The 23,450-nt window shown below is 36.7% G+C and overlaps 2 protein-coding genes across 2 annotated transcripts; one reads left to right on the plus strand and one right to left on the minus strand.

Moving 5' to 3' along the window:
* The first annotated feature begins 1,623 nt into the window (after positions 1-1,623).
* Positions 1,624-9,138, plus strand: SELENOP (selenoprotein P). Its single transcript, XM_083882840.1, has 5 exons — positions 1,624-1,745; positions 3,228-3,431; positions 4,593-4,805; positions 6,382-6,499; positions 7,368-9,138. The coding sequence occupies exons 2-5, from the start codon at positions 3,241-3,243 to the stop codon at positions 7,983-7,985; spliced, it is 1,140 nt and encodes a 379-aa protein (XP_083738966.1). The 5' UTR covers positions 1,624-1,745; positions 3,228-3,240; the 3' UTR covers positions 7,986-9,138.
* CCDC152 (coiled-coil domain containing 152) lies at positions 8,825-21,847 on the minus strand (the record flags this gene model as incomplete). The annotated part of the gene is made up of 8 exons (XM_083882841.1): positions 8,825-9,321; positions 9,988-10,074; positions 11,009-11,136; positions 11,838-11,940; positions 13,389-13,453; positions 14,452-14,520; positions 20,652-20,757; positions 21,785-21,847. 8 exons carry the CDS (start codon positions 21,845-21,847, stop codon positions 9,199-9,201), a joined length of 744 nt encoding a protein of 247 aa, XP_083738967.1. The 3' UTR covers positions 8,825-9,198.
* Between the last annotated feature and the right edge of the window lie 1,603 nt (positions 21,848-23,450).

The raw sequence follows: 23,450 nt of genomic DNA on the forward strand, positions 1-23,450 counted from the left end.
ACCACTGTCCATTTCCATCTTCAGTGTTCTTTCCGCAGCAAGGTACTTGTTTTATACGATAGCTGTTTCAGCTCAGTTTACTCTGAACTGAGTTCTTCAGTGCTTGTGAGCTGCATGTCTCAGCAGCACTCAGTGATATTACATATAGTTTATAGATTCAGTGATTGTTAATCAAACCTTGTCCACATCCTCTCTACAGAGGAAATGGAAATGGAGTATTGTTCTTCCTTTGAGAGTGTCTCCACCTGTGTTGCTATAATTGGCAAGAGAACAACTGTCAGTCACCAATGAGCTGCATTACTTTCATTAGCCCTATTAATAGAGCTCTACGTGCTTCATTTTTTTGGCCGCCTCTGTTATCATGCAAGAATTGGTGGATTGGTGCGCACCAAATACTTCCAGCCAACTTTACATGATTTTGACAGCACTGAGAATCAACCCCCACACCTGAAGCAGGAGGTGAATGAATTTTCTATCAGTTGGAAAAGTAAAGGGCACTATTGCAGATATGTGGGTTTGGTACCAATCCAGCAAAGAATGCAAGATATCTTTCCCTAACGATATAAGGAAAACAAGCATGCTTCACTTCTTAAGAAAATTTTAGGTCTAGTATGAAGTCTGTCTGTTTTCTGCATTGTATCTTCCAAGACTACTGAACAAAAGTTCAGATCTTTCTCATTCTTTCCACTGACTACTGGAAAAGGACTTCTACAGCATAAATCCCCAAGGTCAGCAGTTCCCTTTCTCTCATGCAGCCTAAATCAAAATGCTTATTTGTGCAGAAGATGGCCTCAGGCCATAGATCTAAGCAGTATCAGCAGTATCAATCTCACCACCTTGAACTGTGAGGGCACACCAACTTTTTAAACATTTATTTCCCCATAAACACATGTAACATGTACATTGAAAGAAATCAATGCAAGGCAAACTGCTGTTGAAATAAAACACATCATGCATGAAAAATTCTCTCACCAAGGAGAGTGTAGGGAAAGACTTTAACCTGGATGTCCACAGATACCTCAGCGATACAGGAGCTAAAAAAACATAACAGTGAAATACAGAGGCTCGGGTACCTACTGCTGGTAGCTAGAGCTTCTTAAATTTCATGTAGCTACACTGATTTAAATCTCTGAAGTTCTGGACTCTAACTTTCAACAAAGTTGAAGAACTGGAACGAACGTTCTACAGAGAAAAGTTTGAAACCAGAGCGATATAATCAAGGGCAGCTGGGCCAAAGGAGCTCAGTATGCACATGCCCTCAGACAGAGCACAACATTCTCTAAGGCAAATATCAGATAAAGCACACGAGAAAAAACCTGCTAGCTCAGCGTTTTTGTAAATAGAGAAGTACCTTCCCCCCCCTCACTGTGGTTACCACTGTGTTCAGAAAATAATGACTCCTCGCCCATCCCCCTCCTCTGACTGTACCACTACCTCCAGCTGCATGGGGTGACTGACAAACTGCATAATAAGATATTTAAAATCACGATAGTAAAAAAACTTTGCTGTTATGCACAATAAATGGTTTCCACTTGGGATTAGTTAATGGAGAAATATTTTGGGTACTTTTGCTCAAGGGGTTTCCTTTGCTTGCAGGGTCGTTCAGAAAAAGCTCCCTGAACTTTGAACTGTATCTGCAAAGTGAGATAAACAAGAGCCATATAAATACCACAGCCCTTTTCCCCACACTGTTTTCTTCTGCGGCGGAGCCAGGCAGAGCTGCCAAGAAGGGGGAGGAGAACAGGGTAAGTGTGCTGGGCTTGCTGTGAAAGAGCTTCATGACTTAAGATTTGGCAGAGTGTTTGCTTGTTTCTTTGGCTGAAAAGGCTGAGTACGGAAATTTCCATTGGAAACCAAGTGGAAAGTTGAAATATGAAGAGAAGTATAAGGCAGGACATAGCTCTCCTGCAGCTCACAGGACGGTCAGTTCTTGCTGGGCGCTGCATGCCAGTGCTACAGAAGGCTGCTGTAAAGGCAAGGAAGGGTATCAAAATGTCATGAGAGTCTCATGTGTTTATAGTGGATATAAAGGCAGGCTGCTTTCTTGACGTGTGGGAAGAGTGCAAAAAGGCTGTGTTGGTATATACTGAACCACAGTTTAGTCTTCAAAGTACTTTACCTAGAACGTCAGGGACAGCTGGATTTCACAAATGCAGCAACAAATGGCTCTTGTTTTAAATGGTCAATTATTATTAATCTTTTAAGCTATGACAAGATGGATGGAACACATATAATTTATCAGAATTTATTGTTTCCAAACTATTCTGTGGTCACTGTCAGACTTTGATGTAAGTGGTGAAGTTACACAATTGCACAACCTAGGACATGTTGGAGAGCAGCTTTTATACATTTATAGTTTTTAAATATTTCTTGATACTGGGTATTTAAGCCAAAATTGAGCTATTAATGGGAAAAAATGAAAACGTAGTTGATAGAATTTCTTATGTGCATTGATTTTCATAAACATTAACTGAACTAAGTGTGCATATGATATTTTGTAAGATCTGAGGAATCCTGAAATTCAGTTTTCATTTCTGGTTTTTGCAAAATTGTTTCTAGTGCCTGACAGTGAGATTTTTCTCAATGGGATCCAGATACTCCAGACTGACTTGTAAAAATTTCGAAGTAATTTTTATTATTATCTGCTATGTTCTGTAGTACTTAGTATGTACTGAAATCCACTTTTGGTATGTGTGCTTTTAAGATAGTGGAAATACTGTGGAATCTGAAGTGAACTGGTCTAGATTCTTCCTGACATAAACGGGCTTACCACAATTGATTGCAAAACACAACAAACAGCACCACTTTAAAATCACTGAAGTGCTAAAAATGGTCAAAAAGAAATTACAAAGAGGAAGAAATAACTTAGTCTGATTAATAGTACTAAAAGAAATTCCAGTTATTCTGAATGTTTACTTTGTAGCTGTTCAAACACAGTAACAAAAAAACCAAAAACCTTCAAGCGCCACAAAGGAAAAACACCTCTCTCTATTGTAGAGGAACTCCACTGAAAAACCAAAGAAAGTGAGCAGTGAACAAAAGGCTCAAATTTATTCTTACAGGGGTTTGTTTATTTTTTTTCTTTTTTCTTTTTTTTTTTTTTTTTTTTTTTTTTTTTTTTTTTAACTGAACAGAACCAATATGCTGCTGTGTTTTCTTCTGGGAATTTCAGAGTCTGAACCTAGTCTAGGCATTGGCCTTACTTTGTTTATTTTCTCTGTTCTCAGGTAAAGCCCAGCCATGTGGGCAGGTCTGGGGCTAGTTCTGGCCCTCTGTCTCCTCCCAGGAGGAGGGGCAGAGATCCAGAACTGCCAGGAGCCCCCAGAATGGCGTATTGGGGAGGAGGACCCAATGTGGAACTCCAGAGGCTCGGTGACAGTGGTGGCTCTCCTCCAGGCTAGTTGATTATTGTGCCTGCGGCAGGCTTCCAGGTAAGTGTGAATTTGTCCCAGTTTTTGTTATCCAGCTGGGAATGCTACATGTGCTGTGCCACAGATGCACTCCATGAACCCTGGCTGCCCCAAATGCCACCATCACAGCTGGCATGTGTGACCCAGTGACCTGGCTCACTATCAGCAAAAGGTTCTGTGCCAGTGGGTAAGATTCTTTATCTCTTGACCTACTTCTGACTGACAGATCACCTTCTCCAAATTCTGTTTACAACGTAATAGTATCATCAACTTCACATTAATGAAACCCAAACCCCAGGAACACGTGACAGAAATAGCAACAGATGATCAATGTATCAAAAATGATGAAGCCAAGAAACATCACAATTCTTCAACATAGTTAGATCACCTGAAATAGAGAGATCTGTGATCACTGATTTCTTGCATAAAATCCGTAGGGGAAAAAATAAATCAAACTGTGCTTTCAATGTGGCTTTTCAGCCTGTGTTCAGCCTACGTATATTTAAAAAATCCAGAAGTTAAGGTCAATACTGTTCTTTCAAAAAATTGATGAAACATTCACGGACATTATCAGTGTAAGGTTTTCATCCAAGACCTGGGACATTGGTGCTCTATTTTCTAGAACTTACTTCTTGCAAATAATTAGCTATCATGTCAGTAACAATAGTAATAAAATAATTTCAAGATGACCCAAACAGGAATTGCATAAATCTTTTCTCTGATTAATTTAGGGATTATGAAATTATTTTGGCTTAAAAAGTCATAGTAGCAGTTTCAGATTTGGATTTTAGTCACAGTGAGAACACCTTAGTTTGTCTCTCTAGGCTGCACAACTTCTGTATCATAATAGGCTTTGCAAGTTTGTTGATTTAAATTGGATTTAAAAACATAGTGGTAAGTCTGGCTCTGTCAAAGTTAAAATTGGGCTTTGTGTTTGTCTTTCAAGGTAGTTGAGTTTTGTTCTTACATTTTAGAAAAACTTCTATGAATCTTCCACATTCTAGACTATTTCCTGTAACTAAAAAATAAAAGTTTTCTAGAGCAATTCCATAGGAAACATACAAATGAAAAGGAAGGAACTCCACATCATACAGCTGTAATAAATGTAAGATGAGGCAAAAGCATGTCAAATCTCATGATTTTCTAATGATCTGTGGTCTTGCTTCTTTACATTCCCACTAGTTTGGAGGACCTGCGAGTAAAGTTAGAGAATGAAGGATTGGTCAACATCTCGTATGTGGTTGTCAACCATCAGGGACCTCAGTCCCGGAGGGAATTTCACCTACTAAAACAACGTGTTTCAGACTACATTACTGTCTACCAGCAAGACGAACAGCAAGAGGATGTCTGGACTACTTTAAATGGAAACAAGGATGACTTTCTCATCTATGACAGGTGTGTGCTTACAGACAAACATGGGAAAATATTTGCATATATTTTGAGTAATGATTTGTAAACCTCTGTATTATTTAATTGATGTGCAAATAACAAAGACATCATGCTCAGCTTCTAAGTTGAACTAAGTAAAGTGCTGGTATTTACTGGAAAAACAAAGTTACAAAAGCAAAGTCTGCTTTTGCATAAGTAATTTAGGAATAAATTTTTTTTCTTTATAATTACCATGGATTGAGGTGAACATAAGTGAGTGTAAAATTTGGTAACATGTTCATGGTTTTATAGTGTTTTTATTTTCAGATAACTTCACTACATCCATGCATGTCAAAGTAGAATCTTTTATCTCATGGAAACTTTTTGATTAGGGTTGTTGAAAATGCTATGTAGATATAAGGAAAAATTAGTTTTTAGATCAAATTTAAAACTTCAGAAGAAAATTGCTTTTTGATATAGGATTATGCCACAAGTATATTTTGGCACCACCAGTAGGAACGGTAATTGAAATCCCAATTTTTCAATTTTGATGTGATAGTAGTTACTTGAAAAATCCTACACTTGAAACATGTCTATCCTAGTTATTTTATATTACTGTAATGAACATTCCAAGTTCATACCAAACCATATATAAGCTTAATACAGAGTTAGAAAATTATTCTTTTTCTGTAATGTGATGAATTCAAATGAATTAGCTACATTAGGTTTGTGGGATGAAACTAGTAGTGGAATGAATTATATTGACTGTTACAGCAGCAAATGTGCCCAAGTAAGGAAGGCTGATGTCATACAACATTCAAACAGAACAAGGCTGTATTTCATCTGGGAGGGGGCCCAGACACCTTGCCCAGTGCATTTGGAAGGTTGTGTACATTATGATTTGGTTTAGCACTAGCCTGGCCACGATCCATTATGGTTCTTGGAGTCTGTGTCCTTATTGTGCCTTAGCCACAAAAAGTTTGCATATTGCTGGTCCTAAACGCCTAAACTTGCAGTCCACACTGGGGGACTGCAAGGCCAGGGAACTGTGTGTTGGCAGTGAACGAGCTACCCTTGTGAACACGTTCAGCATTTACTCCAGCTCCTTTGAGCAGATCAATTGTGTAATCAAGTGTATATCAGAACACTCAAGTGCAGACATGTGGCAAGCAAGTACCGTAACAATCCCCTCATGCACAATAAATCAGTAATGCAGGTGCACCACAGTGCCCATCCCAGTCAAAATACCTTAAGCTGCATAAAAACACTTGGTAAGGATGCAGCAATCACTATGCAAACAACCATTCGTATTATCTCAATGGAACTGTAATGAGTGCATCTCTGCCAGTCTAAGTGCACTAAAGGAGAGGCTTCTGGCAGTGCAGTTACCACATCAGCCAGAAATCGTGCTTCACAGACTGGCCAGTGCAGGTGAGTGGGCAAGGGTTTGTAAGGAAGATACTGGATTTGCCTGTGAACTGCAACAGAAACACTCCCCTGGAACTGTACAGTGTGGGTTGATTGATGCAAGTAAAATGAGATATCGTAAGAAGAGAGGTTTAATTGTAGGTATTTGTAACCACAAAGTTCTTTCTCTCCTTAGATGCGGCCGTCTAGTGTATCATCTGGGTCTGCCCTACTCCTTCCTGCACTTTCAGTATGTGGAAGAAGCTATTAAGATTGCATACTGCGAAAACAAGTGTGGAAACTGCTCTTACACGGTATTTTCTTGTCTCATTCTGTGCATAGTAGAAAAGAAAACTGGATTTGATTGTATTTTAAAAATTATTTCAGTGTGATTAATCCAAAAAGATACAATTTTGAATTTACACATTTCATGCATATTGACAGATAGTTTTAAAATATTTTTCTAAATGAATTAGATTAGATAGATTTCTTATAGACTGATCTGAATTCCTGTCCTTGATAGAAATGCAAATAATTGTCAGAAATGTAAATGCAATCTTGGAGGGTAATTCTGTTTATAGAGCTATATAGAGGTAGCAAGCAATTAACTACTCTAGTTTTGTGGGATGGGTAAGTACATAAAAAACCAGTATTTTTTTAAAACCTGGAATCAAACTTAAGCTGGCTTGCATTACTATTAATTGTAGTTTGCATTTAAACTCAGTCTACAAGAGCTATTTTTAAAAAGTGATAATACAAAGTGACAAATTATTGTTACTGCTATAAAATAAGGGTAGCTTATTTAATGTATTATTCAAAATCAGAAATACTTTAAAGGATTATCAAGAAATGTACATACAAAGTCTTGGAAGTTCAATGAGAATATTAATTTTTGATCTCATCGTGCAGCATTCTGGCTCCACAGACAGGTCAGATGTAGGATCTAGGATAAGAATAGTTGTTATTAGCAATTACTGAAATTATAATTGCTAAAAAGCCCTGTCTAGTTGACAGTGGTGTGACAACACAAGGCTATTTTTGATATGTTCATACATTCTGCAGCAAAATAGCACAAATAACTTAAAAGTGCCTTTCATGCTCTGCAAAAATGTTAGTTATTATTTTACAACTGGTTTATTTGAAATCTGTGCCCTGTATTTAATGCAAGCGTTTGTTTTGCAGGAACCAGATATTGATGCTGTATGTGAAAACATCACTAAAAAAGCAGTTGAAGAGCTGTCAGAGACAGAACCCGAGCCAACAGAGCAGCATCCCCATCCCAACCCGCACAGACACGGACACCACCACCGCCGCCACCACCACCACCACCATCACGCGGGCAGTCGTGATTCCAAACGGGAGAACCACCAGGCTGTTTCCGAGACGGAGAGGCACCATCCTCACGGCGGCTGGCGCCACAGGCTCTTTGGCCGCCACAAGCATGACCAGATAGGTAGTCAGGAGCACGTAGACACTGCCCCTCCAGGAGAAATTGTGGAAATTGCACAAGATAAAAAACTACGAAAGAAAGGGAAAAGCAGCTGCAAAAACCAGTTAACTTGAAATTGGCAGACAGGATCAGACTCAGCCTCTAGTAGCTGATCCTGTCATTGTCGACACCTTTTGTTTGAAGAGCTAGGGAATTCTGTCACTTGACAGTGTCGTGGAGCACTACCAAATTCCTGCAGGTGACATGGGCAGCTGGCAGCAGAGGACGTCACTGAGTCTTGACAGTGACGTTTGCTCTCTGCTGCCTGACATTCACCAGCAGCAGGAGCAAGTGAAACTAGCGACACCTGAAAGTGACAGGAAAAGGCTAGGAATTGATCCTGAAAAACAAACTAAGCATCTTCCAGAAACAAGGGAGTCCCACTAAATCAGTTCATGTAATTGCAAGAGCAGAAAAATTAACAGATTAAGTGTTTTTATTGCCCCAAATTCAAAACCATACTGACAGGTATGGGGAGTTAAAATATTGCAAAGGGTATTTTTAGAGCAGTGCTCTTAGAATACCTGTCAAATTCCATCAGTGAAAAGCTTAATGATTTAAAGGAATTTGGTTGACCCCTAGTTTGTTTTTCAGTTCCGCTGGGAAGGTGTCTGCATTCCCGATTAATTTGTCTTTCTTGTTTCTCTTCTAACAGTCTGCTTGCATTTGTGAAGACAGGAGCATAAACTATGAACTAGGGGCTCCTGTATGATGTTTTGCAACCAAGATCAGAAGAAAATCAAGAGAGATATTTTAATCTTTTTTTAGTAAGAAGACAATATATTTGAAACCTGAGGTTTTCGGGTTTTTTCTAACCTGGGGATACAAATCATATCCAAGCAAAACTTACTCCTAAGCAATGTGACAGAAAAATTCCACATCAAAAATGTGATATACAGACAGTAATTGCTTTATTTTCAAGTAACAGATTAATATGCTTAACTTTTGTGGCTCTCAGATACAGAGGGTCCATTAATACATAATGCTACAGCCTGCAAAATCCTACTAAATCAGTAAGATCATCCTGAAGTGAGAAGTAGTGTTAACAACTCGGAGTCAGAATCAAAAAGAGAGTGGGATGACACAAGTTTAATCTTGGCGTAATGTTGATCTTTGTTTATAAAAGTGCTGAATTTGATAAATCTGTATCAATTAGTAACATACCATTTAAACTTGTGCAACTTCTGTCTATAGCCTAGCATTTCTAATGTTTGATTAATTGAATGGAAGTAAATGTAGCTGGAAGGTTTCTTGGATGAAGAAGAGAATATTCATGAAAAGAAAACTGCTACGAAAGCATACACCATAATTAATGATGGTTTAATAGGGAAATTGCTACCCCTACAAAACCTGAATCTTTTTATTGTGAATGCTGATTAGCAAGAGAGTAGGTCTGAATATACACAGAATGTATGCCTTTGGAATATTTGACAAGAATGTTTTCAATAAAACATACTTTCTTCATGTCTTGTTTCTATTTTAAAATTGAGAGTTTTAAACACTGAAATACTTAATGTCACTTTCTCAGAATCTCCTCCGTTTGAAGGGCAGGTCTTGGCTTTTATTAAGACGCTGCTCCAAGTCTCTTATGGTGTTTCGGAGAATTTCAATTTCCTTGTTTTTCTCTTCCTGGAGATGCTGCAGCTTCTGTAAAAGTGCAGGCAAAGACTTCATTCTTAAACATCACATAAAATTACGTAACAATATATTTTGCTACTGCGAGTAAGATATATTCTAATAAAAATATTTTCCTCGGTATTTTGAATCACAAAATTACAAAAACTATTTCCCAAGAATCCTGTTTTTCTGCCATCCCAAAGTCTTAAGCCTACAAAAAAAACCAACCAAACAAAAACCACAAAAAACCACAAACAAAGCAAAACAAAACAAAACTCAAGCAAAGAACCCCCCAAAAATCCACAAAAAAACAAAGCAAAAAAACCCCAAAAACTTCCCCCAGAAACCCCCACAACACCCTCCCCCCCAACAAAATGCAAAACAAAAAAACCATATGAAGAGTTTATATCACTGTCACTGATACCAATTCCAGGTTGACAATTCAGTAGTAAAATCACCTCACATGTGGCATTTTGTTGCTTTCCCTCAGCAGTATCAATTTGTCAAGAGCCATGACAATTGGAGTTGATATCTTAAAAGCCTTTTCTATCTTAAATTATTCTATGATTCCATGAATTTAGTTCTGTCGAGATGGAAGAGGTGTGTGGGAGAGAACACACAGAGAAACCCCAGGGAACTCCTGCCTCAAACACCCTGAAACAGTATCCATGTATTACAGGCTAGGAAAGCACCTACCCTTCGATAGATACTTTGTGGCAAGACTGAAGAGTCTGAAAAGGACTTGGTGGTTTTATCCTGAGCTCTTGCCAATTTAGCATTGAACTGAAAGAATCAGGCAAAGACAAAATGGTAAGAATGAACAGGAGGAAAAAAAAAAAGGTGTATTAAATATGTCAATCGTAATTTTCACTTTTTTATTAGTTGCATAGTTTTACCTGAGGGTCATAGCAGTAAGCCTTTCTATTAATTCTAGGAAAACAAAGGTACTTAAGTTTGTTTTTAAAAGAATGAAATTACAACATATGTTTCTTCCAAAACAGGCTCAAAGTTTTGCAAAAGTAGTACAAATATGATAAACTAAAAGCATGTTGATAAAAAAAGATGCTTTTGAAAAAAAGAATGAAATTGAAGGCTTCTCAGCCACATATCTACAGGAGGAAAAAATACAGAGGGTGCTAAAAACTTCCAAAACCACCATTCTTCTCTTACGTTCCAAGGATAACTTAGTGTGAACACTTTCACATCTTATTTCTTTTTTGATGTGTGAAAGGTTTGCAGTATTTCCTTAATTCCTTCTGTAATGAGAGTGGTTTAAAACGTGAGAAATGAAATACAGGTTGAATGCTCTGTCTTAAATCTCTGTGTGATTAGAAATTTTTATTGGAATTTGATTTAAATATATATATATATTCTCACCATTCAGAAATTAAAACCAAGGAAGTTAAGCAGAAAACAATGTTGAATTTTTTAACAGCTCAAAATAAAACATGTTTCTAAGTAATTTAATCTGGAAGAAGAACAGAGCAACCTTCAGACTCCTTATACAGTAGATGGAACTTGACTCCTGAGCTGGAGTCAGTTACCATTGTGGAAAGGACCACCTGCCACTGATCCTCATAAAGACAATAAATAATTAAGTTTTCTAGATTCCATCACATTACTTTGTTAAGTACTAATTAACATTTTTTCACCATACAGTCTCTTTGAAATTTACCCAATGCCCAGTTCATCTTTAAGTCAGTCTTGTAATGCATACCTCTATCTGCAGTTTAATTATTTCATTTTGCTTCTCTTCATTTTGAATTTTCAGCTGTCTAGTTAGCTCTAATATTTCCAGTTCTTTTTTCTCTTGCTGTTCTCTATACTCCATTTCTTTTACTTCAACTAGCAACACAGTAACACCAAATATTATGATTACAGAAGTTGTTTAGATGAAAAATTAACATAATTTTCCAAATACTAAAAGTTTCTTGGACATCAGGTCAACATTTCAATGGAAGAATATTCAAGCAAAACCATACTGAAACTGTATGAAAACTATACTGTCCTATCCCAGAAAGATGGTGTCTTTTTAAAAAAGCATCAGAATTTACAAATTCTTTCCTTGTTGTTTTCACCTATATGGATGACCAAAAAATCCTACTTTTTAAGGTTATGTCTCTAATGGGGAAAATGAACATAGAAATAAGGTTTTTTTCCATTGCACTATTATTTATTTGTGAAAATAATGTCCTACTCTCCTGAACACAGACAGACCATTGTAACAGCAGTCTAGCTTACAGTTCAAAGAAAGGTTCCAGTTGACACTTAACCCAAAATTTATTACTACAGATTTTTAGGCCCACATTCCCACCATCTGTTCTATTTGGGAATTTCTGCTCATCTCATGGTGCTGTTCTATGGTTTCATTACTACTGTCTGCTCTCTTCAGCAAACATAAAATTCCATTAAACTCTGCCCATTTCTAGTGTTCACATGTTTCCACCAAGAAGTGGAACTCATAGTTATTCTAGATGAAATGTAGTATCTACAGATGACAGTATGTTTTACCCATTGCTAAAGCATTCAGTCTTCAGAGAACTTACATTTTTTCCTTATATCGCAATTCAACTGTGTTATTTCTAATTTGTGGTCTTCCTCTTTGTTTTTAATTTCCATCATGAGTTTCTCAATTTGAGCTTTATACTCCTGTGAATGTAAAGTGTTTTATAAAGATCTTGCAGTTCAGCGCTCTTAGCCTTCTGCAAAGCACAACCATCATGTAAAAACACACAGTTCTCTATAATTCAGTACTTGTTTTATCTTCAATCTTGTAAATTTAAATGTCCAGTTACTTCTTACACGGTCTGGCTGAAATCCACAGATGAAAAACATAGCAGATTTCATTGTATTAGGGCTATCTGTTAATATAAAATTAGAAACTGTACTTCTTAGGAGAGCTGGCAAATGGAGAGGTAATATTCCGTTTCCTAGAACAGGGTCTGACACCATGTTAGTTAAAGGACTACAATTTCACCTTTGTGGATTTTTGACTCTAAGATTGAATGATTCAAGTGCGAGTTTTGTTAGTATTGCTTATATGAAAGGTTTCACAACTTCATGTTGGCAGCAGTAGACACGAGTGATACGAGCAGTAGTGACGCTGGTGGCACTGACACTCAATGTTTGAAGATACCAGTTATAAATTTACTCCAATAACTTCTCCAGAGTTATCAAGGAATTGTCTGTAGCTGCCACTGTCACGGTGCTCACTCCAAAGCTGTGGTTGCAGCCTTCTGACAAGATGGAATTTTGTGAACTCACCAGAGCCGTGCCTGGGGGCACTCACAAAGGCCATCACTGACGGGATGCGCGTATGGGGACATGGTCAGGCCCTCAGAACGACACTGGGAAATCCCACCCTGCTCACACGTGTGTTTAATCGGTGGAATAATAGTTTCTCACATCCGTCAGAACACATTACTCATTTTTTACTTAAACACTCAAAATAACAGCTCTATTGGTATAAATATTTAATTTTAACTCGTAGTACAAACACAGGCAAAGGAAATCAGCAGTGAGATTCCTGATCCTCTTCACACAGAGAACTATGAAAATAGAGATCTGACTAATGTTGCTGGTTTTACTTCCTTTGCAAAAAGGAGAGCCATAGATAAAAAAGTAGAGACATTATATATGGAATTTATTATGAGGTACAGATAAGAAGTAGAGACTTATTATCTTTGTAGTATTTATTCCTGAATGAACCGGACAAAATTCAGACCACTCCTGATTCTCAGGCAGCACAACCAGGCATCTTCAATGTGAAAACTGTATTTCCACACAAAAAATTATTTTAGTGCAAGGTATTAGAATGGTGAAGGTGAAGTTGAATTTAAAGCTAAATACACCTAAAAAACCCCAAGTACATCTCAGATTGAGCCAAAGTTCTCAGCACCAAGGAGTTTTAACCTCTTAGTTCTTTTAACACCTCACTTGGATACTGTCATGAGAACAACCCTTCCCTTTTTACACATGAAAAGCATTAAAAGAGCAACAATAACAGTATCAATAACAAACCCTAAACAAAAAGATACAAAACATAATAGAGATGCAGTATTATTTCTCTACCTAAAGAATGATAATTTGTGACATACCTCTTCAGAAGTCTTTAATTTATCTTCCAAAATGTGGATAGTTCCCTTCAGTCTATCATTTTCATCTACATAAACAAAAACTATATGGTACACTAAAAAGTACATTTTGACAATTTCTTTAGCATGAAAGCAGAATAAGGAAATTACTTGCATTTTTTGACTTGGCTGAACTTTGAGAAACTTTTCTTGTAGACTTATAATCATCATTACAGAACTACATCCTGTCAGTCTCCATTTTCTAACTAGAAAAATAATAGCTTAATCATAATATTTGCCTGGTATTACTACTTAAAACTTTATTTAGTCTTCTGATAAATTATGCATTCAAGAAAATCTAGAAGCAAAGTTCTTTGACTCAGAAAATAAAAGATTATTATCATGGCTATAACAGTTTCAAATTGGAAGATGCGAAAAACTAGAAAACAGTATGCAAACGCAGAATTTAGAGAAAATTGACTTTTTATTGTTAATCAGTTTGAGTATTAAAAACATCCACATACTTCCAATGTCAGAGGTTTATTAATATATATTCTAATATGCCTTGAATGAGTAATGGTTATAAAATTAATTTCATGGTGTACTGCTCAGCTGTCATATAAAGCTATAGCAAATATTTATGTATTTTATTTTCCAGTAAAAATGAGTAGTTTTTCAAGTACATGTGAATAACAGCAATAGCATTTAATGACATTATATATTAAGGATTAAGACACTTTGGTTTAACAAAGTGATAAAAACTGTGCATAAACACTTGAATAGTCTACAATCCAACAGCTGAATGATACTTTCTCACCTTTTGTAAAACTGCCTGTATTACACTAATATTAATTTAAAGCCCAACTATTGATTAAAATAACCTTCCTGAGGCAGTTTCTAAGTAAGATAATAGCAACAGACATTTATTACTGCACAGATTGATTTTAGATTTTTTTTTGTTTCTCTTTGCTTGCCAGTAAGTTTCTCTGTCTGAAAAAAAAATCAGTAAATATAAAGGCAAAAATTAAATGCTTGCTCATTTGAAATTACAGTAGCTTATATATAAAATAACATTTTTTGCCTTTACCTTTCACGTTACACTGGTTTTCAATGGTTTGTGTTAGACCCTTTATGACATTCTGTAGAGTACTGCATTCTGAAAGAAATGAAAGACCCAGTATTTTTGAATAATGTCTTCACAAATTTACATTTTTTTTACAAAATTTTCTCAAATATTTTATAATAATTTTGGTTAAATATTACTCTAAGTGTTTTTACTGACTGTAGAAACAACTCAGATTATTGTTACATGGTTACAGCTTAATTTTAGCTTTTAATTTGATGATCGATTAAATCAATTTTATGAAGCAATACAAACAATTTCATAAAACTATTACATGTTTTTTTCTAGTCAGAAAACAAGCATCTTTTTGTTTTCTGTGCAACACTAGAAGTTTTCCATATCAGCCTTACAGCAATTTGATGTGTTTAATGAAATTGAGACTTGCTTTCCTGACAGTATTTCCTTGCCAATATTATTTTTAATAAGACCAAGAATATCCACTCATTGCAGTCTCTCACCCCTTTTTTATGCCTTTCTTGATGCATGTAACACTCATCTTGTGGCCCAACATAAACTTTGAGAGATTCAGAATATGTGCTGTGTCTCCATCATCTCATTTTATGCAACAGAATTATACATGTAATCTCTTATCAGTTTACATACTTGTGTTTCATAATTTTATTTTTAAACTGTATTTTTAATATTCAAACACCATATGTACTTCCTGTAATACAGGATTTGGTTTTCATTAAATATGACTTTTATCCCTTATGTTCGTTGTAAATTTATCAGTAAAGTTGCAAAACTGTCAAAGACTGAGAGCAGTGGGAGTTCTAAAACTGAGGTTGTTAATTTTTAAAACTTCTCCTTCTCTTTCCTGAACACCACTGAGTTTCTTAAATGGCTTTTCATTTCCACAACACATAAAAGTTTGCTAAATAGCAGTTACTTGTCTCATCAGGCTAAAGCCCGTTTGAAAACTGTCTATCATATAACTAAAGACTGCATTACAAATAGTGAAGTGCGGAAAGATGAATTAAGATCCCAGCGAACAGGCTCAGTTTTCTGCAGTCTTTTTGACCGTAATCTTCCATCAAGTCTGCTGTTCACGCAGCCGAGTACGTTAAGCCATATTCCTTCTCCCGTTCCGTGCTTCCAAAAAAAACAGTAGAGGGAGCACGAGCAGCACAGAAACATCGCCTGCCCCTCAGTTCCTGTGTCGGATCAAAAGCAACTGTGGAAAAAATCCTATTCGAAGTCGGAATTATGAGATCAGCATGCCCGTTTGTACCAACTAGTTTTACTACAAATTTCCTCCCATTTGAAAATATATGGCAATAAACTCAGATGCTCGTAATTCATGCACAATTTGGAAAGACATCAGAGTCAACACTACAGCAGCAGCTAGTTTTTAAAAAGAGTCACAACTATTTAAGGGTAAGCCACTCTTTTGTACAGTCCCAAGACTATCTGCTTATCTTCCTTATCTTTAAAGAACATATCCTGGGAAATCTCATATGTACTTAAAGTTGTGACTGGAAAACATTCCTGGGAACCCACAAGTTTTGCTTGCCTACATTAAGGAAAAGAAGCAGAATTTTTCTTAATGTTTGCAGCCATATGGATCACTGTCATAGCATCTGCTATGGATTCTGTGTAGTTCCTTCCCTGTAAGGAATACTGCCTACAAGCAGAAAGACTGAACAGTGTAAGTGTTCATTCACATTTATAATTGGTTTTTGTATAGGGAAAAACATCTTAGAAACACTAAATAAACAAATACACAACTCTAAAGATGCTAAATAGAACCTCTTTAAGTGTTTCACAGACAAAAAATGTGATTGCTTGCTTTTAGAAAACTATATTAGAATTTAATTCATAACTGTAACATCACAAGAGTCCATTTATCCACCCTAGAAAAGGTTTAGGAGTAGAAAACAAAGATGTCAGGCTTGTATCTCTCTAAAATGGATCTGCAATGAAGTACACAAAACAAAACCTGTTGTTTTGAACCTCATCTTTGTTTAGCAAAGAATGTATCAAGAGAAAAGGAGTTAATTTATGACATCTCAAAGAGTGCATACTGTGGCCAAGCTGCTTTTGTTTTTCCAACTTATCTTGAATATAAGTGTTTCATTGCCGTCTCCGTTGATTTTTAGATGTTTTCTTTCTTCCTTTGAATTTCCTTCAGAATTTCCAATCTTCCTGTACCTTAAACAGTTCTGGGAAAGACTTCTGAAGGATATCAAGCAGTCCTCAGGTTCTCACTTGTTGGGAGATTTCTTGGGGTGTGAAATTTTGGTTTTGTTGGGGTTTTTTTTGTTTCTTAAAACAAAGTGTTCTTCAGCCAGGATAAAATTCCACCTCCTCCACCTCACTACCACTAGTAGTCATAAACCCATCGGGGTAGGTGGAACAACAGCCTTTCCTTCCACAGCACTCTTTCTTCCTGTTCCTCTGCTGTAAGCAATTTCTGTTGCCTTTGGACCAACTCTTCAAAAGATACTTCAGGAACTGTGGCTGAGTTGGGTTCTGGGAAACAACTTGGGACATAAAGCTAGGAGAAATCTTATTTCCAAGCCACAGCTGGCAGTATCACTCTATAAAAGCCATTCTCACAACTACAGTTCCGATAACTACTGCCTGAGTAAAGATTGAAAGTATCAATGCTGTATTTGGTCCCCTGTGCCCCTCCAGTGCTCTCCAGGACCCCTTTATAACCTCATCAATATTAAAGAGGGTTTGGAGTCTCTTCTCATCCCACGTTGCCTTGACCTTCCATAAGGTTTTTTAAAGAATTGAACTATTAGATGCAAAATACTCTGATTCTGGATACCACATAGGCTATTCCTCTTTTGAAGGGTCAGAGTGGAAGATCAATTTAATAAAGGCACAAAGACCATTTCTATCAATTGCAAAAAGAAAAATGGTTTAGAAACTTTATAGACTTACTAATTTATAATCACTACATCAGCCTTTCACATCCTTTTGAAATACTCTTAATGTCACCACCACTTTTCACAGGCTCTGCTCATCTCCAGTAACATGTTTACCTGAAGGCTCCTGTGACAGTTTCTGCCACAGTCTACGTCAACTTTCTGCCCAAGATTTTTTTTTTTTTTAACTCTGCTTTATGAGCACCAATAATGTATACAGTTAAAAACTATAAACTTACAAGCATTTCATGCCCTGATACTTGAAGGGTTTACCTTATTGGAGAGTGCAATAATCTATTAATTTACCTTACTGGTAAAGCACAGAATCACAGAATGGGGGCCCTTACAGGGTCATCTAGCCCAACCTCCCTGCTCAGGCAGGGCCATCCCAGAGCACGTGGCACAGGGTTGCAACCAGATGGGTCTCGAATGGCTCCAGCAGGGGAGACTCCACAACCTCTCTGACCTTAACCTAACACAGCAGCCACGATAATTGTCTTTGTTTCTAAATAGATTTTATCCCTTTGGCATCTTATTCATATTTTACTTCATTATCATCAAATAGCTTTCAGATTCACCTCTTGGACATCTCACATTGTTCCAAGTTCCTGCTTTTCACTTGTTTGTGTTAATGTTACTAATATTTTTGCAATAACTCCTACTCTTTTACCAGGATCCTTGTCTTCCAGCAATTCTGCCTCCTATCTGTATCTGCACTATCCCAATGACTTCAATATTGTTGAGATTTGTTTTTTCCAGACTACCCCTCTTGCTGAAACATTAGTTCATATTTCAGGCTGATTGCTCTGGTATTTTTACTTGGACTTCTGCCACCCACGCTTCTTTTTTCATCCTGTGTTTCAAAAGAAGTTCCAGAGGCTGTTCTCTTCAGCTATATCAGTGTAACTATCTCATAAAATAATTTCTCTCTTATCTCATGAAAGTGAGGCGATGCTGTTTACAAAGCTCTTCTGACTTTGATCTGTTTTCAGTCTGTTTCTCTTCCTTGTTGCAGTCATCCCAGCTGCTCTGGTTTCCTGAGTTGTCTCTTTTCCTTTCTCTGCTACCTTTTACACCATAGGTTCTACGGTAAGAATTATTTCTTCTTTTTGTCCACGTTTTCCTTTCCTTTTTTACAAACTGTTTTAAATAAACCCACTCCTTTCTGATTTCATCAATAAAGAAGCCTCTTCTGTTTCTGACTGCCTGTCCTGCACTGTCTGCCCTTTGTGCTTAATAGAGAAACAAGTGCTTCTGACTCAAACCAAAGTTCCATCCAGTTCACTAAGCCATTTCACAATACACACTAGAAGATAATTCAGGAAAGACAAAAAAAAGCTAGATAAATGCTCTCATTAGTACATCCTGTCAATTTCCCAAACACAGAAAGAAGGGGACAGTGAGAGATACTGTCTCTGCATTTAAAAATTTTGTTGTTTTCTGTGATTTTTTTTTTTCAATCTTTTTGGATTAATGTATACTTCTGTTATGCACAGGCTTCTGTGGAATTGATTTAACTTTATTTTGTAATGTGTGGAAAAGTTCCTTCTTTCGTTAACTTTAAATCAATAAACAAGTTTTATTTCCATCTATTTTTTTTATTACATTAGACAATGAATATTCTATTCTGTAATCACTTTCTCTGTGCCATTCACAATTTTACAGTGATGAGTCATATCAGCTCTGTTCTTTGTCTTGGCTGAAAAGTTCCCAGTCAACTGAAGTCTTCCATCAGATGTTCCAAAATTATGGCCAAACCTGTGAAAGCCCCAGGTGCATTTTCCCCCATGCACCTTTCTAGGGGTTTGGCTGGGCGCAAGGCCATCTTAGAAAGAGTATAGATGGTGACATTGAAAAAAAGCTGGCAGCAGATTCAGAAATAGCTGTCTCTTTTTCCTGTAGGAGCTGCTTGTAAACTGAGGCTTTTGCCCTTGGCCTATGGTGCAGTTGTGTGGCAGCCACATGCTAGACCCTGGTCATGACTTTCTGGCTTGATATCAGACCTGCCTCATCACTTGAGACCAAGTAGAGATCCTTGGGCCACGTCTGGCCTTTGTTACCATTTCTGAACTCCATTCTGACTCAGCCTCCTGAGTCACTCTCATCAGTACAGGCTTGTTTGGTAATGCAGACTTTTGGCTGACCTCGGCAGTCCTCATGGGCCAGCCTTGCATGGGCACAGTGGGAGTGAGCCTGGCATGGTTAAGCCCCCTACATCCATGGTCTTTGCTACAGGAGTGGTTCCTGATTCCTTGTACCTTGTTCCTTCCTGGCAATACCAAGCCTTGCCTCCTTCTCTGTTACCTTTTCTCATTCTGCTATGTGTATTTTGAGACATGCAGACCAGAACATGACATAAAAATCACAGACCTTACACAGCCACAATGCTTCGTTCTTTTTTTCTTCCATAATCATGCCTACCACTATGTTTGCTTCTCTGTCTAGTGATATTTTAAGAGAATACAAATATTTTAAGATAACTGTTTAGAGGACGAGATGTCTTGTCCAAGATCTCTTTCCTGAAAAACAGCCAACTAACCAACCATTGTTTATACAAAACGCCACACACTTGTGCTGCTTCTGGTCTCCCTCTCCCCTGTCATCCTGTACCATGAGTTTTTTCTCTTATATCTGAAGAGACTGTCATCATGAGCAAGCTTCACTCACTCAATAGCTCAATTTCAACACTCAATTTCTGATTATGGTAATTTTTCCAAGTCCCAGTGAAGATTTAAATAAAACCTAACTGGCAATCTCCCTCCTGTGTGAAACTAAGTTTATTCCTACCTTGTTTCCTAACTTTTAGAAGGCTGATATCCCAGAGATAGAAGTCCTACAAAGATAGGCCTTTCAGCCACTTTACAAACTATAGAAGAACAAACAACTACAAAGTCATGCTAAACACTAAATATTGTTTCTCTTTTCAAATGCTCATCTGAAAACAGTTCTAGAATAAAACAGATCTTAATTTTATCATTTTCTCTGTAATTCCTCTTTTGTTTCACAACTTTTAAATTATGATTATAGACTTATAATTCCCATCTACAAATGGTAAATGACATTTTATTAGTATCCATTGAATAGTCTGAATCCTCATAAAATTATTATGAATATTAATATTTACTATGATTTGGATTTCATTACATGATTCAAGATTAGGCATTACTGCTTTTCCCACAGTATCTTAGATACTTGCTATGTTTTATTTATGGCTGAAAATAATGGAAATATCTCTCAGAACTTTTTGAATATATGCAAAAATCATACCTTTCTAATAAAATAACTTACCCTCTTTTACTGATTCCTCCTTTGATTGGCTTAATGTTAGCAATCTGTTACATTTTTCCAGCTGATGAATCAATAGGCTATTTGCTTCATTGATTTCCGATAATTTCTAGAAATTTGGAGAAAAACTAACATTATATTAACATATTTTAAGTTTTGAGTTTTAGGTGAATTTAACAATCCCACAATACTGCAGTCCAAGCCTGTATTATTTCCCATTCAGGAAATTCCTTCTAGAGAAGAATGATGCTAGACTTGAGATCCTTTGCTATTCCAAGTTTACCCTGCAGAACTAAGAATGCTGACTTCCATCATGAGTTATAAACTATCTTCCTCTCAGTTTTGTAGCCCAGAGTCTGAATAATCCTCTGCAAGGTTCCATCTACTGCTTTGTATATAAGGCTGTCAATGCTCTTGCAGAACAACAACTTGAACAGTGTGGGAGAATAGGACCTGGTATAGTAAGTTTATTCCAAGAGAAATCCTAAATTTATTTCAGGTGCTCCTTTGATATTAGCTCTGGATTTGCTGACCAGGAAATCAGCAGAAAGCTCATCAACATCAGCCTAAAAAGAAACACAGTACTGATTTTCTTCAGAGGGTCAATCTTTTAAGAAACGACACATGTATAAAGGAAGGTCAATGCACATGGAATGTAGGAACTCGTGCTCCTGATAAAGCAATGACATTTTTCTAGAACAAGGAACAACTTCTGAAAGGATACCCCAGCACTAGACCACCTGGTCTAGTGAGAGGAGTCCCTTCCTACAGAAGGGGTGTCGGAACGAGGGGGTACCTAAGGTCCCTCCCAGCCCAAACGATTCTGTGCTTCTATGAAAGCAGTGGAATAGAGTTAATCTTCAACACCATCTTCCACACTCTTCCCGAGAAACCAGTTTGGCCTCTGGGATGATTAAAATCCTAGCACAGAAACAAAGGCTTCTTGGACTTCACAGAATCCACTCCTATGACTCCAGGACAAGGTCAGTACAAACAGTTTTCCAAATGAAGTTGGTATTACAAGGCATAACAGTAAGCTGATACAACTTAAAGAAATTTTCACTCAAAAATATTTTGAAATTATCACACAATAATTACAGATGGCAGTCTCAACATTTTTTACTTTCTTCACTTACCTTTTCTATCTCTGAGAAGTCATCTAAAAGTTTATCGAGGTTCACTGCGCTGGTTTTCTTCATAGTTTCTTCATCACTATGATTCATTTATTTCTGGACTGTATAATCAAATGATCACTAGATATATGTAAAAAATAGATCTATAAATTAATATATTTCTCATTCACACCATGTAAATTCTTAGGCAAAAATGTAAGAAGAACAAAGACTCTTTTTTTAAATTAAAACTATTAAACTTCAGCCTATTTAAGATCTTGCGTTTCTAGGAAATGCAATGAACAATACAATGCAAACTGATATATTGTGGTCAAATTTGGAAATTTTGCTGCAATTAAAAAGTTAACTTGGATCCACTTCCATAGACAGAATAATGCACCAGGCACATAATAATGCAGCATCTTTTACCTGTGTAGATGCTCTAATGCTTGACTACTTAGGTTTAATGATTCTTACATATTTTCCTATAAACAACAAGTGTTAAGTCAGTGATAGGCACTGCAACACATAAACCTTGCTGCAGAATAAAAAGACAGTATTTTGAAAGGCACCCATATAGTTCTAGTTTTTTGACACAACCCCTATTTTTATAAATTCTACTTACTACTTACAGAATCTTCAAAATATATCTGCAAGATGGATCTGAAATACACAATGTGAATGCTTCAAAAATATTCAAATTATCTCTCAACATCAGGCTCCATGAGACAAAAATTCCAATACCAGTAAACCACGTGGTCCAAACAAAATCATCATTTCTATGTGGTAATGTGTGAACAGCTTTTTTACAAATAACAAAAAATTGCAATCAGGGAGATGAACCAGAAGTTAAAATGTGTTCACTACCCAGAAACCGAATGAGTTTACAGACAGAAATGCTTGCAGTAGAGTTAGGCAGAAATAGGTAAATGCACAACACTAAGCAGAAACCAAAACTACATAACTGAATAATTATCTCAAGTCATTCAATATTTACAAGCTTTTATGTGTATGTAACCTCTTGAACAAAACAGTCTATTGGTTCTGTGTGTTTAATAGTTTTTTCTTGAGCCCACTCTTTCCTCAGTGAGACTGAAACTAAACCACAAGCCAAAGCTCAGTTTTTTAAATTAACAGTTTTCAGAATATAATGAACAAAAAGATTAATGCTTCTTAAACTAATGGGAGTTTTGTTTTGTGTTTTAATTAATTAATAATCTTAAGGGCCTGGAATTTACCACAATGCAATGATTTGTTGAATTGAGGTTCAAAATATGTATTCAAGACACTCAAATTTTTAAAACAATTACCCATCCTAATATTCTGTTAGTTGGCAATCTAAATTACACTATGAATGTCAATCCTTCAACTTTTCCAATGCTTATCACTGGCAATCTTATATCTGTCAATCACCATTTTTTTAATTATACTTTTAAAACTGTGTTCCACTCTCCACATTTTGACAGAGGATAGAATTCAGGGAGCTGCCGTGTTGAGCTGATTTGTTTATATGTTTCCTTATTCTATGGCATCACTTGTTTTCTCGGAAGACAGGATGTGCTCAGCACTTGGCAACAGAACCACTGGGTACAAAACTCCTGCTGAACTGGAACAGTAAATTAAAAATAATGTTGTATCATTAATGTTGTATTTTTTTCCAGCAGGAAAACTCATCACTGTTATTTTTGTG

This window comes from Zosterops lateralis (genome assembly GCF_965231275.1).
Source record: "Zosterops lateralis genome assembly, chromosome: Z".
NCBI lineage: Eukaryota > Metazoa > Chordata > Aves > Passeriformes > Zosteropidae > Zosterops > Zosterops lateralis.